Consider the following 14873-nt stretch of genomic DNA (forward strand, 5'->3'; position numbering starts at 1 on the left):
GACGTAAATAGTTGTGCGGCAGTCGGCAAGTGGTTAATGCAGATACTCACCGGCACAGTGGATTCAGTGTTGTCCCTCTGCAATACGTGGCTCAGGTGTGATGGCTTAGGTGCTGTGATGCCATCTTGGTCCTCCCTGACTGGCTGCCTCTTTCAAGTAGACAAGTTTCACCCACTAACCACACTGTGACTTTCTCCTAAAGCCTTCTGAGATATGTGATGTAGATATCCCACAAAGCTGTTAGAGGGAGCCAGTGCCATCTTAAGAGCCTTATAGGCCCCTGGGCAATGCAGTGCACTGGGGCCCCCTGCCTACACAATCACCCACGAGAATATACTACCAGAGAGTACAACTACCTGGAGTATATACCTTACTATATACATATTACAGGGAACACTATATACTACAAGAGTCTCTTGTAGTATATATTGGTCCCTGTAATATGTATATAGTAAGGTATATACTCCAGGTAGTAGTTGTACTCTCTTGTAGTATATAGTGTTCCCTGTAATGTGTATATAGTCTATATACATATTACAGGGAACACTATATACTACAAGAGAGTACAACTACTGCCTGGAGTATATACCTTACTATATACATATTACAGGGACCAATATATAGTAAGGTATATCCTCCAGGTAGTTGTCTCTTGTGTCGATCGATGGAGAGAGAGAGAGTGTGAAAAAAAAAAGAAAATCAAGCAGCCTGGCAGCTGGCTGCCTTACCTTTCACAACGGCTGCACAAGTGCACATGAATGGAGAAGTTGGGTGGAGGCGGGGCCAGTCTTCTAGGCGCGTAGAGGAGGACGAGCCGACGAGGAGGATCCTCCTCCGCTGTGCATCATGGGTCTGCTCTGCTAACGTCACTGGTTGCTAGATGCCAATCGGCCTGGCCTTAGCAACCAGTGTGCAGTGCAGACAGCAGACTGAGACTCGAGCCACCGGCAGACAACAACGGGGGGGGCAGCGGGGCCCGGCGGACAACGGGGGGGGGGGGGGGCCCTAGACCACCAGGTAATCTGGATTCTGGCCTCAGGCCTGTTGACAGTAATTGCCACCATGTCCATGTGTGTGGGGCCCCTTGGCAAGTGGGGCCCCCGGGCAACCGCCGGGCGTGCCCAATGGAAAAGACAGCCCTGGAGGGAGCCAAGTGATAATGGTGGTGGAGGCAGGTTTTATAGTGCGGTGGGGGTGGGGGTGCAGGGGGGGGGGGAGACACTGACTGTGGATTGAAGGTCCACTTTAAATATTGCATGCATGTCTGAAGGCCTAGGGATAAGGATCATGAGATTGAAGCTGGTGTAGAAATTCAGAGTTTCAGAAATAGCAGATATCATTTGCCCAAATACCAAGGCAAGTGAGCAGAACTGATGGGAGCCTACAACAGCATTCTCCCCAGGAAAGGCAACCATTGCAGAATTCTGTTGTGTATATTATCCAGTCCAGCAAGAGCTTTAACACAGCTCTATGATAACATTTGAGCACAGGTTCTTGTTATTCCTAGAAGTATCGGGATGTGAAAATGATAAAGGTAGGTGCTTACCAATGTTGTAAAGGGTTCGGCTCTTCTTCCGGCTCGGAGCGGCCATCTCATCCAGGTTTTCAGCCTGAATCTTCATCCTCTGGCTTCCTCCTTCTGGCCCCGTGTCATATATAAAGGCTGGCATGCGGCAGGAGGTGGCACAGCGGGAAGAGCGTCGTGGCAGTGGTGCAGTTTGCGGGAAGGTGCCCACCATTTTTAGGTTAACAGGCTGGAACTGTCCCCCCGTAGAGAAGAACCCGGGGCCCTGGGCAGGTTCTGCACTGTAGGTGGTGTAACATCCTCTTGATGGATCGGACATGGGCCCACAAACTGTCACTAAATTCAGCTGGCACTGCCCTGTATTGGGTACCGGGTTCTCTGGGGGATTAATAATGAACTCAGTAGGGTCCGGGGTCTCCAGCTCATCGTTGGCTTCAGACACGATCACTGTATTATATTCTGGAGTCTCTTCTTCACCTTCCTGCTCTGTACACAAAAGCGAGGGTTCCTCCTTGGAAACTGGAAGATAGAAGACAATGTGAAAGGGTTATTTAGCCCGACCCCAGCCAAAACAATCTTATTTCTTTGGAACTGAGGTCAGGGAGTAGAAGAAACTCACCTGCACCCCAACACTCTTCCTCCTCAACCTGCAGCAGATATGGTGGAACCCCCTTCCTTTCTGAAGGTGTGTGGGACTGATTTATTGTAAGTTTCAAAGGTAAAGGGTTTAGGGTCGATTTGGGGTCTGGAGATGAATACATTGGAGTTGTTTTACATTTTGAAGGTGAATGCATCAGGCTGATCTGGGGTGTAAAGGGCCAAGAATTGGCGTGCCCTAAGGGGTGAAGAGGCAGGATTTGGAGTGACCTGAGGAGAAAAGGGGCAGGAGTTGGGGTGACCTGAGGAGAAAAGGGGCAGGAGTTGGGGTGACCTGAGGAGAAAAGGGCCAGGAGTTGGGGTGACCTGAGGAGAAAAGGGCCAGGAGTTGGGGTGACCTGAGGAGAAAAGGGCCAGGAGTTGGGGTGACCTGAGGAGAAAAGGGCCAGGAGTTGGGGTGACCTGAGGAGAAAAGGGCCAGGAGTTGGGGTGACCTGAGGAGAAAAGGGGCAGGAATTGGGGTGACCTGAGGTGTAAACAGTGTTGGGGGTAACTAGTAACTAGCAGGTACAAAGTAACGGATTACAGTAACTCCATTACTTTTTTTGGTAACGAAGTAATGTAACTAGTTACAATACTAATATTGGTAACTACACTACTTTACTAGACTATAGGAGGTAACTACACTACTTTACTAGGCTATAGGAGGTAACCACACTACTTTACTAGGCTATAGGAGGTAACTACACTACTTTACTAGGCTATAGGAGGTAACTACACTACTTTACTAGGCTATAGGAGGTAACTACACTACTTTACTAGGCTATAGGAGGTAACTACACTACTTTACTAGGCTATAGGAAGTAACTACACTACTTTACTAGGCTATAGAAGGTAACTACACTACTTTACTAGGCTATAGGAGGTAATTACACTACTTTACTAGGCTATAGGAACGCGCTTTCCTGCGTTACCCAAGCCATGCGATACAATCGTTATTTGGAAGAATAGAGAGGGATGAAGTTTATGACTTTTTGTTGCACTTTATGTTTTATTCTGTTTTTTCAGGTTTTGTTCTCCTGTTTCCCAAAGCCTGTGTTTATACAATAAACTCTATGCAGAAAGAGTGTCATGTATCTTCTTCTACACGGTCAGTTAAGAAAGAGGAAAGTAAAGTAATAAGTAGTGAAGTTACTTTTCAAATGCAGTAACTAGTAAAGTAATCTCATTACAATTTACAGAAGTAACTAGTAATTAGTAACTAGTTACATTTTTTGAGTAACTACCCCAACACTGGGTGTAAAAATGCAGGAATTGGGGTGACCTGAGGTGAAAAGGGGCAGGAACTGGGGTGACCTGGGATGTGAAGGTGCAGGAATTGGGGTGACCTGGGATGTGAAGGTGCAGGAATTGGGGTGACCTGGGATGTGAAGGTGCAGGAATTGGGGTGACCTGGGAGGTGAAGGTGCAGGAATTGGGGTGACCTGGGAGGTGAAGGTGCAGGAATTGGGGTGACCTGGGAGGTGAAGGTGCAGGAATTGGGGTGACCTGGGAGGTGAAGGTGCAGGAATTGGGGTGACCTGGGAGTTGAAGGAGCAGGAATTGGGGTGACCTGAGGAGAGGAGAAAAGGGGCAGGAGTTGGGGTGACCTGAGGAGAAAAGGGGAAGGAGTTGGGGTGACCTGAGGAGAAAAGGGGCAGGAATTGGGGTGACCTGAGGAGAAAAGGGGCAGGAATTGGGGTGACCTGAGGTGAAAAGGGGCAGGAATTGGGGTGACCTGAGGTGAAAAGGGGCAGGAATTGGGGTGACCTGAGGTGAAAAGGGGCAGGAATTGGGGTGACCTGAGGTGAAAAGGGGCAGGAATTTGGGTGGCCTGCAGTGTGATGGTGCAGGAATTGGGGTGACCTGAGGTGTAAAGGTGCAGGAACTGGGGTGATCTGGGAGGTGAAGGTGCAGGAACTGGGGTGACCTGGGAGGTGAATGTACAAGAATTGGGACTCATCAGGGGTGTGAAGGTGCAGGAATTCGGGCTGATCTAACATTAAAGGAAGTGTCTAAACATGGACCTTCATGGCAGGATCACCGGATATTATTTGAATTAAAGTTCACATTTACTTTAAGGGAAATCCTTCCACTTGGAGAGAGACATAGAAAGCTGATATGGGATTAAAGGTGAAGTTTAATCTGCTACTATTTTCCCTGGTCCTCCCTTCCTCCCCTCATCAACATGCTAACAACATTTTAAATAAAACCTTTATGTTTTCATGATTTACCTTATTACAGAACTACAGATGTCATCATCACTGGGTCTCTGTGCTTCTTTGTGCAATGCAGGCAAATCATGGCTGGTGGGAGGGGCTGGCATATTTACTTTCTATGATAGTCAGAGCCATCTAGTGGCCATAATGCAGTATTTCCTGTATTTTGTATGTGTTAACAATCTCGTCAACCGGTCAATACATTCCCTAAGAGCTGCTAACAACAACATATCTAGGCTGGCAGCGCGCTTCCAACACTATTATACTGTATATTCTAAATGCATGGCACCCCAACGCACATAGGGGGACATTTATCCAAGAAACAAGTGACACGGTTAGTACAATCGGAGGGTGGTAAAAGCAGGCGGCTGAGCCGTGGTTTTACTGCCCACCTAAAAAAGTTATGCAAACACCAAGGGCTGTACACATGCCATGGCCGCAGTGCTTTGCTCCAGAGCTGGGGCAGAAATGAAAGCGTATATCGCATTCAGTGGACGGTACCGCTGCCAAACAACCCACTAAAGTGCACAGCTGCACTGATTTTAAATGTGACAGCAGCTTCGGGAGAGAGAATACCCCACCCGCTGTCACAGGGGTTCAGGGGGTGAGGGGGGCTGGTGCACAGCAACATGTTACAACCTACAATATCTCGCAAAAAGTGAGTACACCCCTCACATTTTTTTAAATATTTTATTCTATCTTTTCATGTGACAACACTGAAGAAATTACACTTTGCTACAATGTAAAGTAGTGAGTGTACAGCTTGTATAACAGTGTAAATTTGCTGTCCCCTCAAAATAACTCAACACACAGCCATTAATGTCTAAACCGCTGGCAACAAAAGTGAGTACACCCCTAAGTGAAAATGTCCAAATTGGGCCCAATTAGCCATTTTACCTCCCTTGTATCATGTGACTCATTAGTGTTACAAGGTCTCAGGTGTGAATAAGGAGCAGGTGTGTTAAATTTGGTGTTATCACTCTCACTCTCTCATACTGGTCACTGGAAGTTTAACATGGCACCTCATGGCAAAGAACTCTCTGAGGATCTGAAAAAAGAACTGTTGCTCTACATAAAGATGGCCTAGGCTATAAGAAGATTGCCAAGACCCTGAAACTGAGCTGCAGCACGGTGGCCAAGACCTTACAACGGTTTAACAGGACAGGTTCCACTCAGAAGAGGCCTTGCCATGGTCAACCAAAGAAGTTGAGTGGACGTGTTCAGCGTCATATCCAGAGGTTGTCTTTGGGAAATAGATGTATGAGTGCTGCCAAGCATGTCTCCAGACCTAAACCCTATTGAGCATCTGTGGGGCATTCTCAAATTGAAGGTGGAGGAGTGAAAGGTCTCTAACATCCACCAGCTCCGTGATGTCGTCATGGAGGAGTGGAAGAGGACTCCAGTGGCAACCTGTGAAGCTCTGGTGAACTCCATGCCCAAGAGGGTTAAGGCAGTGCTGGAAAATAATGGTGGCCACACAAAATATTGACACTTTTGGCCCAGTTTGGACATTTTCACTTAGGGGTGTACTCACTTTTGTTGCCAGCAGTTTAGACATTAATGGCTGTGTGTTGAGTTATTTTGAGGGGACAGCAAATTTACACTGTTAGCCCCCGTTCACACTGGGGCGACCTGTCAGGCGACCTGGTCGCCTGACAGGTCGCCCTAGGTCACCTTCCACAGAGAAGCTGTGGACCCGTTCTAATAGGAGGGACACAAGTCGCTCCGACATAGAAAAAGGGTCCGGAGCTTCTTTGGGGCGACCTCGGAGCGATCTGCATAGACTTCAATGTTATGAAGTCCGTGCCGGCCGCTCCGAGGTCGCGGTGCGAGCAGCGCGCCGCGACCTGTGAGGTCGCTTCGGAAAGTAGCGTCGCCCCAGTGTGAACGGGGCTTTATACAAGCTGTACACTCACTACTTTACATTGTAGCAAAGTGTCATTTCTTCAGTGTTGTCACATGAAAAGATAGAATAAAATATCTACAAAAATGTGAGGGGTGTACTCACTTTTGTGAGATACTGTAAATACAGGTTATAACATTTTGCTAAAGGTGAACTTATCCTTTAAAACAGGCTGTGAGGAGCTGACATAATGTCTTCTCGCCGCCTGTCAAACACCTCTGAAAAGCAATCCAAATGTGGATTGCTTTTCAGAGGCTCGGCAATTTAGCTGCACATATAAACTAAGCCTTATAGGTCTGAGATACTCAAACAGGAGGATGTCCTTGTTATAATCCTTGGCTCTCCTGTCCATCCCGGAGATTTGGATGTTCCTGCTACTACCTTCTCTGTAAGGACTCATTACATGGATGCATTGTAGATAGGTGCGGTGAAGTGCGCATATCACTATGACAGATGCACAGCATGTGCTGCCCTTCTTTTCATATAAAATGGCACATGAGTGAGCTAGTACAGAAGCGGACAACACACCTCTAGTACAACACATGGGCTGTATTGGCAAAAATGCTGCAGGTGCATTTCTCTGTAAAACATTAATTGCCTTAATGCATGCTGTATTCACAAATCATAGAGTGTTATTAAAAACAAAAATCTAGTAGGGATGATGGGAACCCATTAGAACGGGCACAGCAGGTGTACAGACCTGGGAACGCAGCACAGGGATGGTGGGAACCCCTCATAATGAGCACAGCAGGTGTGCAGACCTGGGAACGCAGCACAGGGATGGTGGGAACCCCCCCATATAATGGGCACAGACCTTGGAACACAGCACAGGGATGGTGGGAACCCCTCACAATGGGCACAGCAGGTTTAGAGACCTGGGAGCGCAGCACAGGGATGGTAGGAACCCCTCATAATGGGAACAGAAACTGTGCAGACCTGGGAACTCAGCACAGGGACGGTGGGAACTCCTCATAATGGGCACAGCAGGTGTACAGACCCAGGAACTCAGCACAGGGATGGTGGGAACCCCCCAATATAATGGGCACAGACCTGGGAACTCAGCACAGGGATGGTCGGAACCCCTCATAATGGGCACAGCAGGTGTGCAGACCCAGGAACTCAGCATAGGGATGGTGGGAACCCCTCATAATGGGCACAGCAGGTGTGCAGATCTTTGGAACTCAGTACAGGGATGGTGGGAACCCCTCATAATGGGCACAGCAGGTGTACAGACCTGGGAACTCAGTACGGGGATGGTGGGAACCCCATATAATGGGCACAGACATGGGAACTCAGCACAGGGATGATGGAAACCCCTCATAACGGGCACAGCAGGTGTACAGACCTGGGAACTCAGTACGGGGATGGTGGGAACCCCTCATAATGGGCACAGCAGGTGTACAGACCTGGGAACTCAGCACAGGGATGGTGGAAACCCCTTATAACGGGCACAGCAGGTGTACAGACCTGGGAACTCAGCACAGGGATGGTGGAAACCCCTCATAACGGGCACAGCAGGTGTACAGACCTGGGAACTCAGTACGGGGATGGTGGGAACCCCTCATAATGGGCACAGCAGGTGTACAGACCTGGGAACTCAGTACGGGGATGGTGGGAACCCCATATAGTGGGCACAGACATGGGAACTCAGCACAGGGATGGTGGAAACCCCTCATAACGGGCACAGCAGGTGTATAGACCGGGGAACTCAGAACAGGGATGGTGGGAACCCCTCATAGTGGGCACAGTATGTGTACAGAGTCTACAGACCCAGAAAATCATCACAGGGATGGTGGGAGCCCCTCATAATGGGTACAACATGTGAACAGACCCAGGAACTCAGCACAGGGATGGTGGGAACCCCTAATCATGGGCACAGATGGTGTTCAGACTTGGGAAGCAGTTTGTGGGTGAGGGGCTGTGACTATTTTTTATGTTACACCCTAAGGTCCCTTTCACACCTGGGAGATTTGAAGTCTCACCAAAAGCTCTTCAATGCTCGACGCCAGGATTTCCATTATATTTAATGTTGCCCGTAGTGTTGATGAAAAAAGTACATGCGCTGGCCTTTTTGCACACTTCGATGCATTGGGCTTAGGGCATGGGTGTCCAACCTTTTGGCTTTTCTGGGCCACATTGAGTGTAGAGAAATTTTCTCGGGCCGCATATAAAATATATACTACAGTTAAGGTATATAAGTAATAAAACGTTGCCGCGCCCTTCCCACGCTGCCGCGCCCTCCCTTCCCCAGCACTAATTTAACACAACTAGTGGATGATCCCCTCCGAGGCAGCCACTGCCTACAGTTAGTTGGAAACCTCTGTGGCCGTGCCCCCGACTCGACTTCCTTCCTCCCTAGCAAAAAAAAAAAAAATTGTCAGGGGGCAGTGGGCCGCATTGCCTGTGGTTCTGGGCCGCATGCGGCCCCCGGGCCGCAGGTTGGACATGCCTGGCTTAGGGCATCCAGTTTGTTTCAATGGCCGGCCCAAAAACCACACAAAATAAGTGCAGAACTTTTTTCTCCAACTATAAAACATAGCAATAAATTAGCATGCATTGTGCTGAGATTTAATGCACGTGCATTGGCTGCTGTGTTTGGGATAATATTAAGGGTCATACACACTATAAGATTTTCTGAAGACTTTTTCCTTTTCTATGTAGTGCAAGGGCCGGCCAGATTGCATACAAATGGAAAGTGTTTAGGTTTGACCTCATATTATATGGTTTTGGTAAATCTAAAGGAAAAAGTTTTCAGAAAATCTTATAGTGTGTATGGCCCATTAGGAATGAATGCCAATTTATCTCCTCTACCAGAATACAGTGAGAATTCTTCCATGTTCTGCAGGAACACGAGCAATAGCACACCCCATCCTATATCACACCCCATCCTATATCACACCCCATCTTATATCACACCCCATCCTCATCCTATATCACACCCCATCCTATATCACACCCCATCCTATATCACACCCCATCCTATAGCACACCCCATCCTATATCACACCCCATCCTATATCACACCCCATCCTATATCACACCCCATCCTATATCACACCCCATCCTATATCACACCCCATCCTATATCACACCCCATCCTATATCACACCCCATCCTATAGCACACCCCATCCTATATCACACCCCATCTTATATCACACCCCATCCTATAGCGCACCCCATCCTATATCACACCCCATCTTATATCACACCCCATCCTATATCAAACCCCATCCTATATCACACCCCATCTTATATCACACCCCATCTTATATCACACCCCATCCTATATCACACCCCATCTTATATCACACCCCATCCTATATCAAACCCCATCCTATATCACTCCCCATCCTATATCACACCCCATCCTATAGCACACCCCATCCCATATCACACCCCATCCTATATCACACCCCATCCCATATCATACCCCATCCCATATCACACCCCATCCTATATCACACCCCATCCCATATCACACCCCATCCTATATCACACCCCATCCTATATCACACCCCATCCTCATCCTATATCACACCCCATCTTATATCACACCCCATCCTATATCACACCCCATCTTATATCACACCCCATCTTATATCACAACCCATCCTATATCGCACCCCATCCTATATCAAACCCCATCCCATAGCACACCCCATCCCATAGCACACCCCATCTTATATCACACCCCATCCTATATCACACCCCATCTTATATCACACCCCATCTTATATCACACCCCATCCTATATCGCACCCCATCCTATATCACACCCCATCCTATATCACACCCCATCCTCATCCTATATCGCACCCCATCCTATAGCACACCCCATCCTATATCGCACCCCATCCTATAGCACACCCCATCCTATATCACACCCCATCTTATATCACACCCCATCCTATATCACACCCCATCCTATAGCACACCCCATCCATCCTATAGCACACCCCATCCATCCTATATCACACCCCATCCATCCTATATCACTCCCCATCCATCCTATATCACACCCCATCCTATATCACACCCCATCCATCCTATATCACTCCCCATCCTATATCACACCCCATCCCATATCACACCCCATCCTATATCACACCCCATCCTCATCCTATATCACACCCCATCCTATATCACACCCCATCCTCATCCTATATCACACCCCATCCTATATCACACCCCATCCTATATCACACCCCATCTTATATCACTCCCCATCTTATATCACACCCCATCCTATATCACACCCCATCTTATATCACACCCCATCTTATATCACACCCCATCCTATATCACACCCCATCTTATATCACACCCCATCCTATATCACACCCCATCTTATATCACACCCCATCCCATATCACTCCCCATCCTATATCACACCCCATCCCGCATCACATACGTGGGAACTGGACCCAAGCATGCGTGTAACACGGACACAACCATAAGTGTGCGCAGCCTATAGCATTAGGGTGTGCACCCCAAAGCTCAAACACATATGTGTGTGTGTGTGCGCATGTGTATATACACTGACAGTGTCAGGCAGAGATTGGTGTCAGTAGGGCAGTGGATGGTGACTGTAGTTTTTTTTCAATAATTTTTTTAAATTATTTTTTTAGTTTTATTTATTCTTTTTACAATATTTTTAGGATCTAAACAGGGGAAATCTGCGCCACATAGGATGATTAGGGTGTGCCCAGGCACACCTGGCACACCCTGTGTGCACGACTATGGACAAAACAATGGATTTAGCAGTGAAAACATGAAACTAGTAAAAGGAATTTGCAACCAATTTCCCCCAATTCAATTTTGTAAATTCCACCGGGGATCCCAGATTGCTGGAGGACAAGCAAAGGCCATTTACAATGCATTATTTGTACCATCGCCCTCATTAGCCTCATTGCTCTGATTTGTAATTAGCACACAATAGAGATAACCGGCCATATCACTCAATATTGGGATTAATGAGGATTGATAGGCTAGTCCTCAATGGGCTCTTATTAATTGAATATTACTCTTCAATGAGTCAGTAATGATCAGATAATTAGACATTATATTGATTACCCAATGGACAGGCCTGGTCCTTCTCCTCATGCACTCCTCCTTCCACCTCCATTCCTCTCTTCTCTTTTCCTCTCCTCTTTTTTTTCTTTAGTTTCTTTTCCTCTTTTTTCTGCTGAGGTATTGATGGACTAATCCATTCTCTCCAGGGGGAGGTCAACTCCTTCCATTAAATCATTCGACCAATATTATTTTGTTTATAAAACATTTATGGATTTTTGTTGATAAGAATATTGTGGAATAAGTGGAAACAGTGATAGGATAATATAAAGGATGGGGGTTGAATCCCCCCAGCTCTGCCTGCAGTGGTATGATCCAGTCAGCTGGAGGTGAATCACAGGTGGCTGGAGGAACCTAAATAGAGAAATCAGGTGGAGGAAGCAGCAATCAGTCCTGGGGGATGGGAAGAGATACAATGTTGCAAAAAGAGCTGCATGAGTCATTTCTAGGGGCCCCATTCATACTTGAGATGCAGGGATCATTAAAAGGGGCCCCAGTTGCACTTTAGATATATGAATCATTTATAGGGGCCCCATTCATATTTATGTTGCATTAATTATTAATAGGGGTCCCAGTCACATCTGAACTGGATGAGGTATTTATAGGGGCCACATTTACATTTAAGCTGCACAAGTTATTTATAGGGGCCCCATTCACATTTATGCTGTATGATTAATTTATAGGGGCCCCATTCATGCCTGAGCTTTATGAGTTATTTATAGGGGGCCACATTCACATTTAAGCTGCATGAGTTATTTACAGGGGCCCCATTTACATTTAGGCTGCATGAGTTATTTATAGGGGCCCCATTCACATTTAATTTGCATGAGTTATTTATAGGGGCCCCATTCACATTTAATTTGCATGAGTTATTTAAAGGGGCCCCATTCACATCTGAGCTGTATGAGTTATTTATAGGGACCCTTTAACACCGGAGCAGTATGAAGTATTTACAGGGGGCCCCATTTACATTTAAACTGCATGAGTTATTTATAGGGGCCCCATTCACATCTGAGCTGTGTGAGTTACTTATAGGGGCCCCATTCACATCTGAGCTGTGTGAGTTACTTATAGGGGCCCCATTCACATCTGAGCTGTGTGAGTTACTTATAGGGGCCCCATTCACATCTGAGCTGTGTGAGTTATTTATAGGGGCCCCATTCACATTTAAACTGCATGAGTTATTTATAGGGGCCCCATTTACATCTAAGCTGCATGAGTTATTAATAGGGCCCCTATTCACATTTAATTTGCATGAGTTATTTATAGGGGCCCCATTCACATCTGAGCTGTATGAGTTATTTATAGGGACCCCTTTAACACCGGAGCAGTATGAATTATTTATAGGGGCCCCATTCACATCCTAGCTGTATGAGTTATTTATAGGGGCCCCATTCACATCCTAGCTGTATGAGTTATTTATAGGGGCCCCATTCACATCTGAGCTGTGTGAGTTATTTATAGGAGCCCCATTCACATTTAAGCTGCACGAGTTATTCATAGGGGGGGGGGGGTCATTCACATTTAGGCTGCATGAATCATTTATGGGGGCCCCATTCACCCTTGAGATGTATCAGTCATTTCTAGGGGCCACTTCCACACTTCAGCAGAGTCATTTATAGGGGTCTCCTTCACATTTAAGCTGCATTAGTTATTTATTGGGGCCCCATTTGCATTTAGGTTGCATGAATCATTTATAGGGGCCCCATTCATGCTTTATATGAGTCATTTCTCGGGGGCCGCATTCACATTTGAGCTACATGAGTCGATTAATTTAAACTGTATGAACTATTTATAGGGGCACCATTCACACCTAAACTGTATGAGTCAATTATAGGGGCCCCACTCACACTTGAGCTGCCTGAATCATTAAGGCCCCATTCATACCTGTGCCTTTTATTTGTATTTTAGGTGCATTGCGTCAAAAAAAAGACCTGCATGACGCATCTTTGATGTGCTTTCATTAACCACTTGCCGACCGCCGCAAGTACATATACTGCGGCGGTCAGCCCCTCACAGGCAAAGTGACGTATCAGTACGTCACTAGCCCGTGAGGCTCTGGGGAGCGGGCGCGCCCCCGCTCAGTCACGGACCCCCCCGCGCGTGTGCCCGGCAGACACGATGTCCGCCGGGCACTCGCGATCGTCCGTGACAGCGGGAGAAAGGCAGGCGGCTAATGTAAACAAAGCCGCCTGTCATTCTCCCCTGTGTAAGAATGGTGATCATACGGTTCTACTATGTAGGACCGTTGATCTCTGTTCTTACACATCAATCCACATCCAATCACAGTTAGAAGCACGCCCCTAGGGACACACTTAACCCCTCCCTCTCCAATACAGTTAACCCCTTCACTGCCAGTGTCATTTTTACAGTAACAGTGCATATGTATAGCACTGATTACTGTAGTAATGTCACTGGTAACCCCAAAAGTGTCAAAAATGTCAGTCAAGGGTCCGATCTGTCCGCTGCAATGTCGCAGTCCTGCAAAAAAAATCGCAGATCGCCGCCATTACTCGTTAAAAAAAAAACACCAAAAATGACAAAAATCTTTCCCTTAGTTAGTAAACGCAATAACTTTTGCGCAAACCAATCAACATACGCTTATTGCGATTTTTTTTTACCAAACATATGTAGCATAAAACAAATTGGCCAAAAATGTTAAAACATTTTGATTTTTACATTTTTTTGGGGGAATTTCATATAAAAAAATGTGAAAAATATTGTTATTTTTTCAAAATTTAAGCTATTTTTTTGTTTATAGCGCAAAAAGTAAAAATCGAACAGGTGATCAAATACCACCAAAAGAAAGCTCTGTTTGTGGGAAAAAAAGGACTTTAATTTCATTTGGGTACAGCATTGCACGACCGCGCAATTGTCCGTTAAAGTCACGCAGTGACGAATTGCAAAATAGGGCCTGGTCAGGAAGGGGGTAAAATCTTCCGGGGCTTAAGTGGCTAAGGCCCTGTTCACACCTGAGTGTTTTTCAGCCCATAAAATGCTCATCTGTGAAAATCCAAAAGGCCCAACAATCAAAATCCCATTCATTTCAATGGCCCCTGTTCACATCTGAGCGTTTTGCCCCCTGAAGCAAAACGCATGTAGCTCAAAAAAGTACAGAAGCTTCTTTTTTGGGCTGATCAAGAGCTGTTCTGGTCCCATAGGAATGCATTAAAAGCCATTATTGGTGTTTCACGGGCGTTTTTCAAACACACAGGTTGTCTTCACCCCTTTTAACACAACCATTTTTTTTTTAAACGCCCTAAAACGCTCATAAAACGCCCAACAAACTCCAGAGAAACGCCCAATACACGCTCGAAAAAACGCCTACAAAAACGCCCAAAAAAATGGCTGAAAACGATACGCTCAGGTATGAATGCAGTCTGAGCCCACACTCACATCTGTGTATGGGTCAGACAGTGATTACATGTGAGAACAGGGATTCCTGGCAACTAGTTGAGGAAGGCAATCCTATTGAAATCAATGGGAGGCTGCAGACTCCCGTAGCTAATTTCGGCCTC

General features: G+C 46.6%; 1 protein-coding gene across 1 annotated transcript in view; it reads right to left on the reverse strand.

Annotated features, from left to right (window-relative positions):
• LOC309563292 (homeobox protein NOBOX-like) overlaps positions 1–11410 on the reverse strand; it is a gene marked incomplete at both ends in the record, with an annotated part of 34749 nt that extends 23339 nt beyond the window's left edge. Inside the window, 2 exons of the mRNA XM_082267696.1 lie at positions 1547–2044; positions 11359–11410. Of these exons, the coding sequence (XP_082123822.1) occupies positions 1547–2044; positions 11359–11410 (550 nt within the window). The remainder of the gene's footprint in view (positions 1–1546; positions 2045–11358) is intronic.
• Between the last annotated feature and the right edge of the window lie 3463 nt (positions 11411–14873).

Source organism: Pelophylax lessonae (genome assembly GCF_965119305.1).
Source record: "Pelophylax lessonae genome assembly, chromosome: 9".
Lineage (NCBI taxonomy): Eukaryota > Metazoa > Chordata > Amphibia > Anura > Ranidae > Pelophylax > Pelophylax lessonae.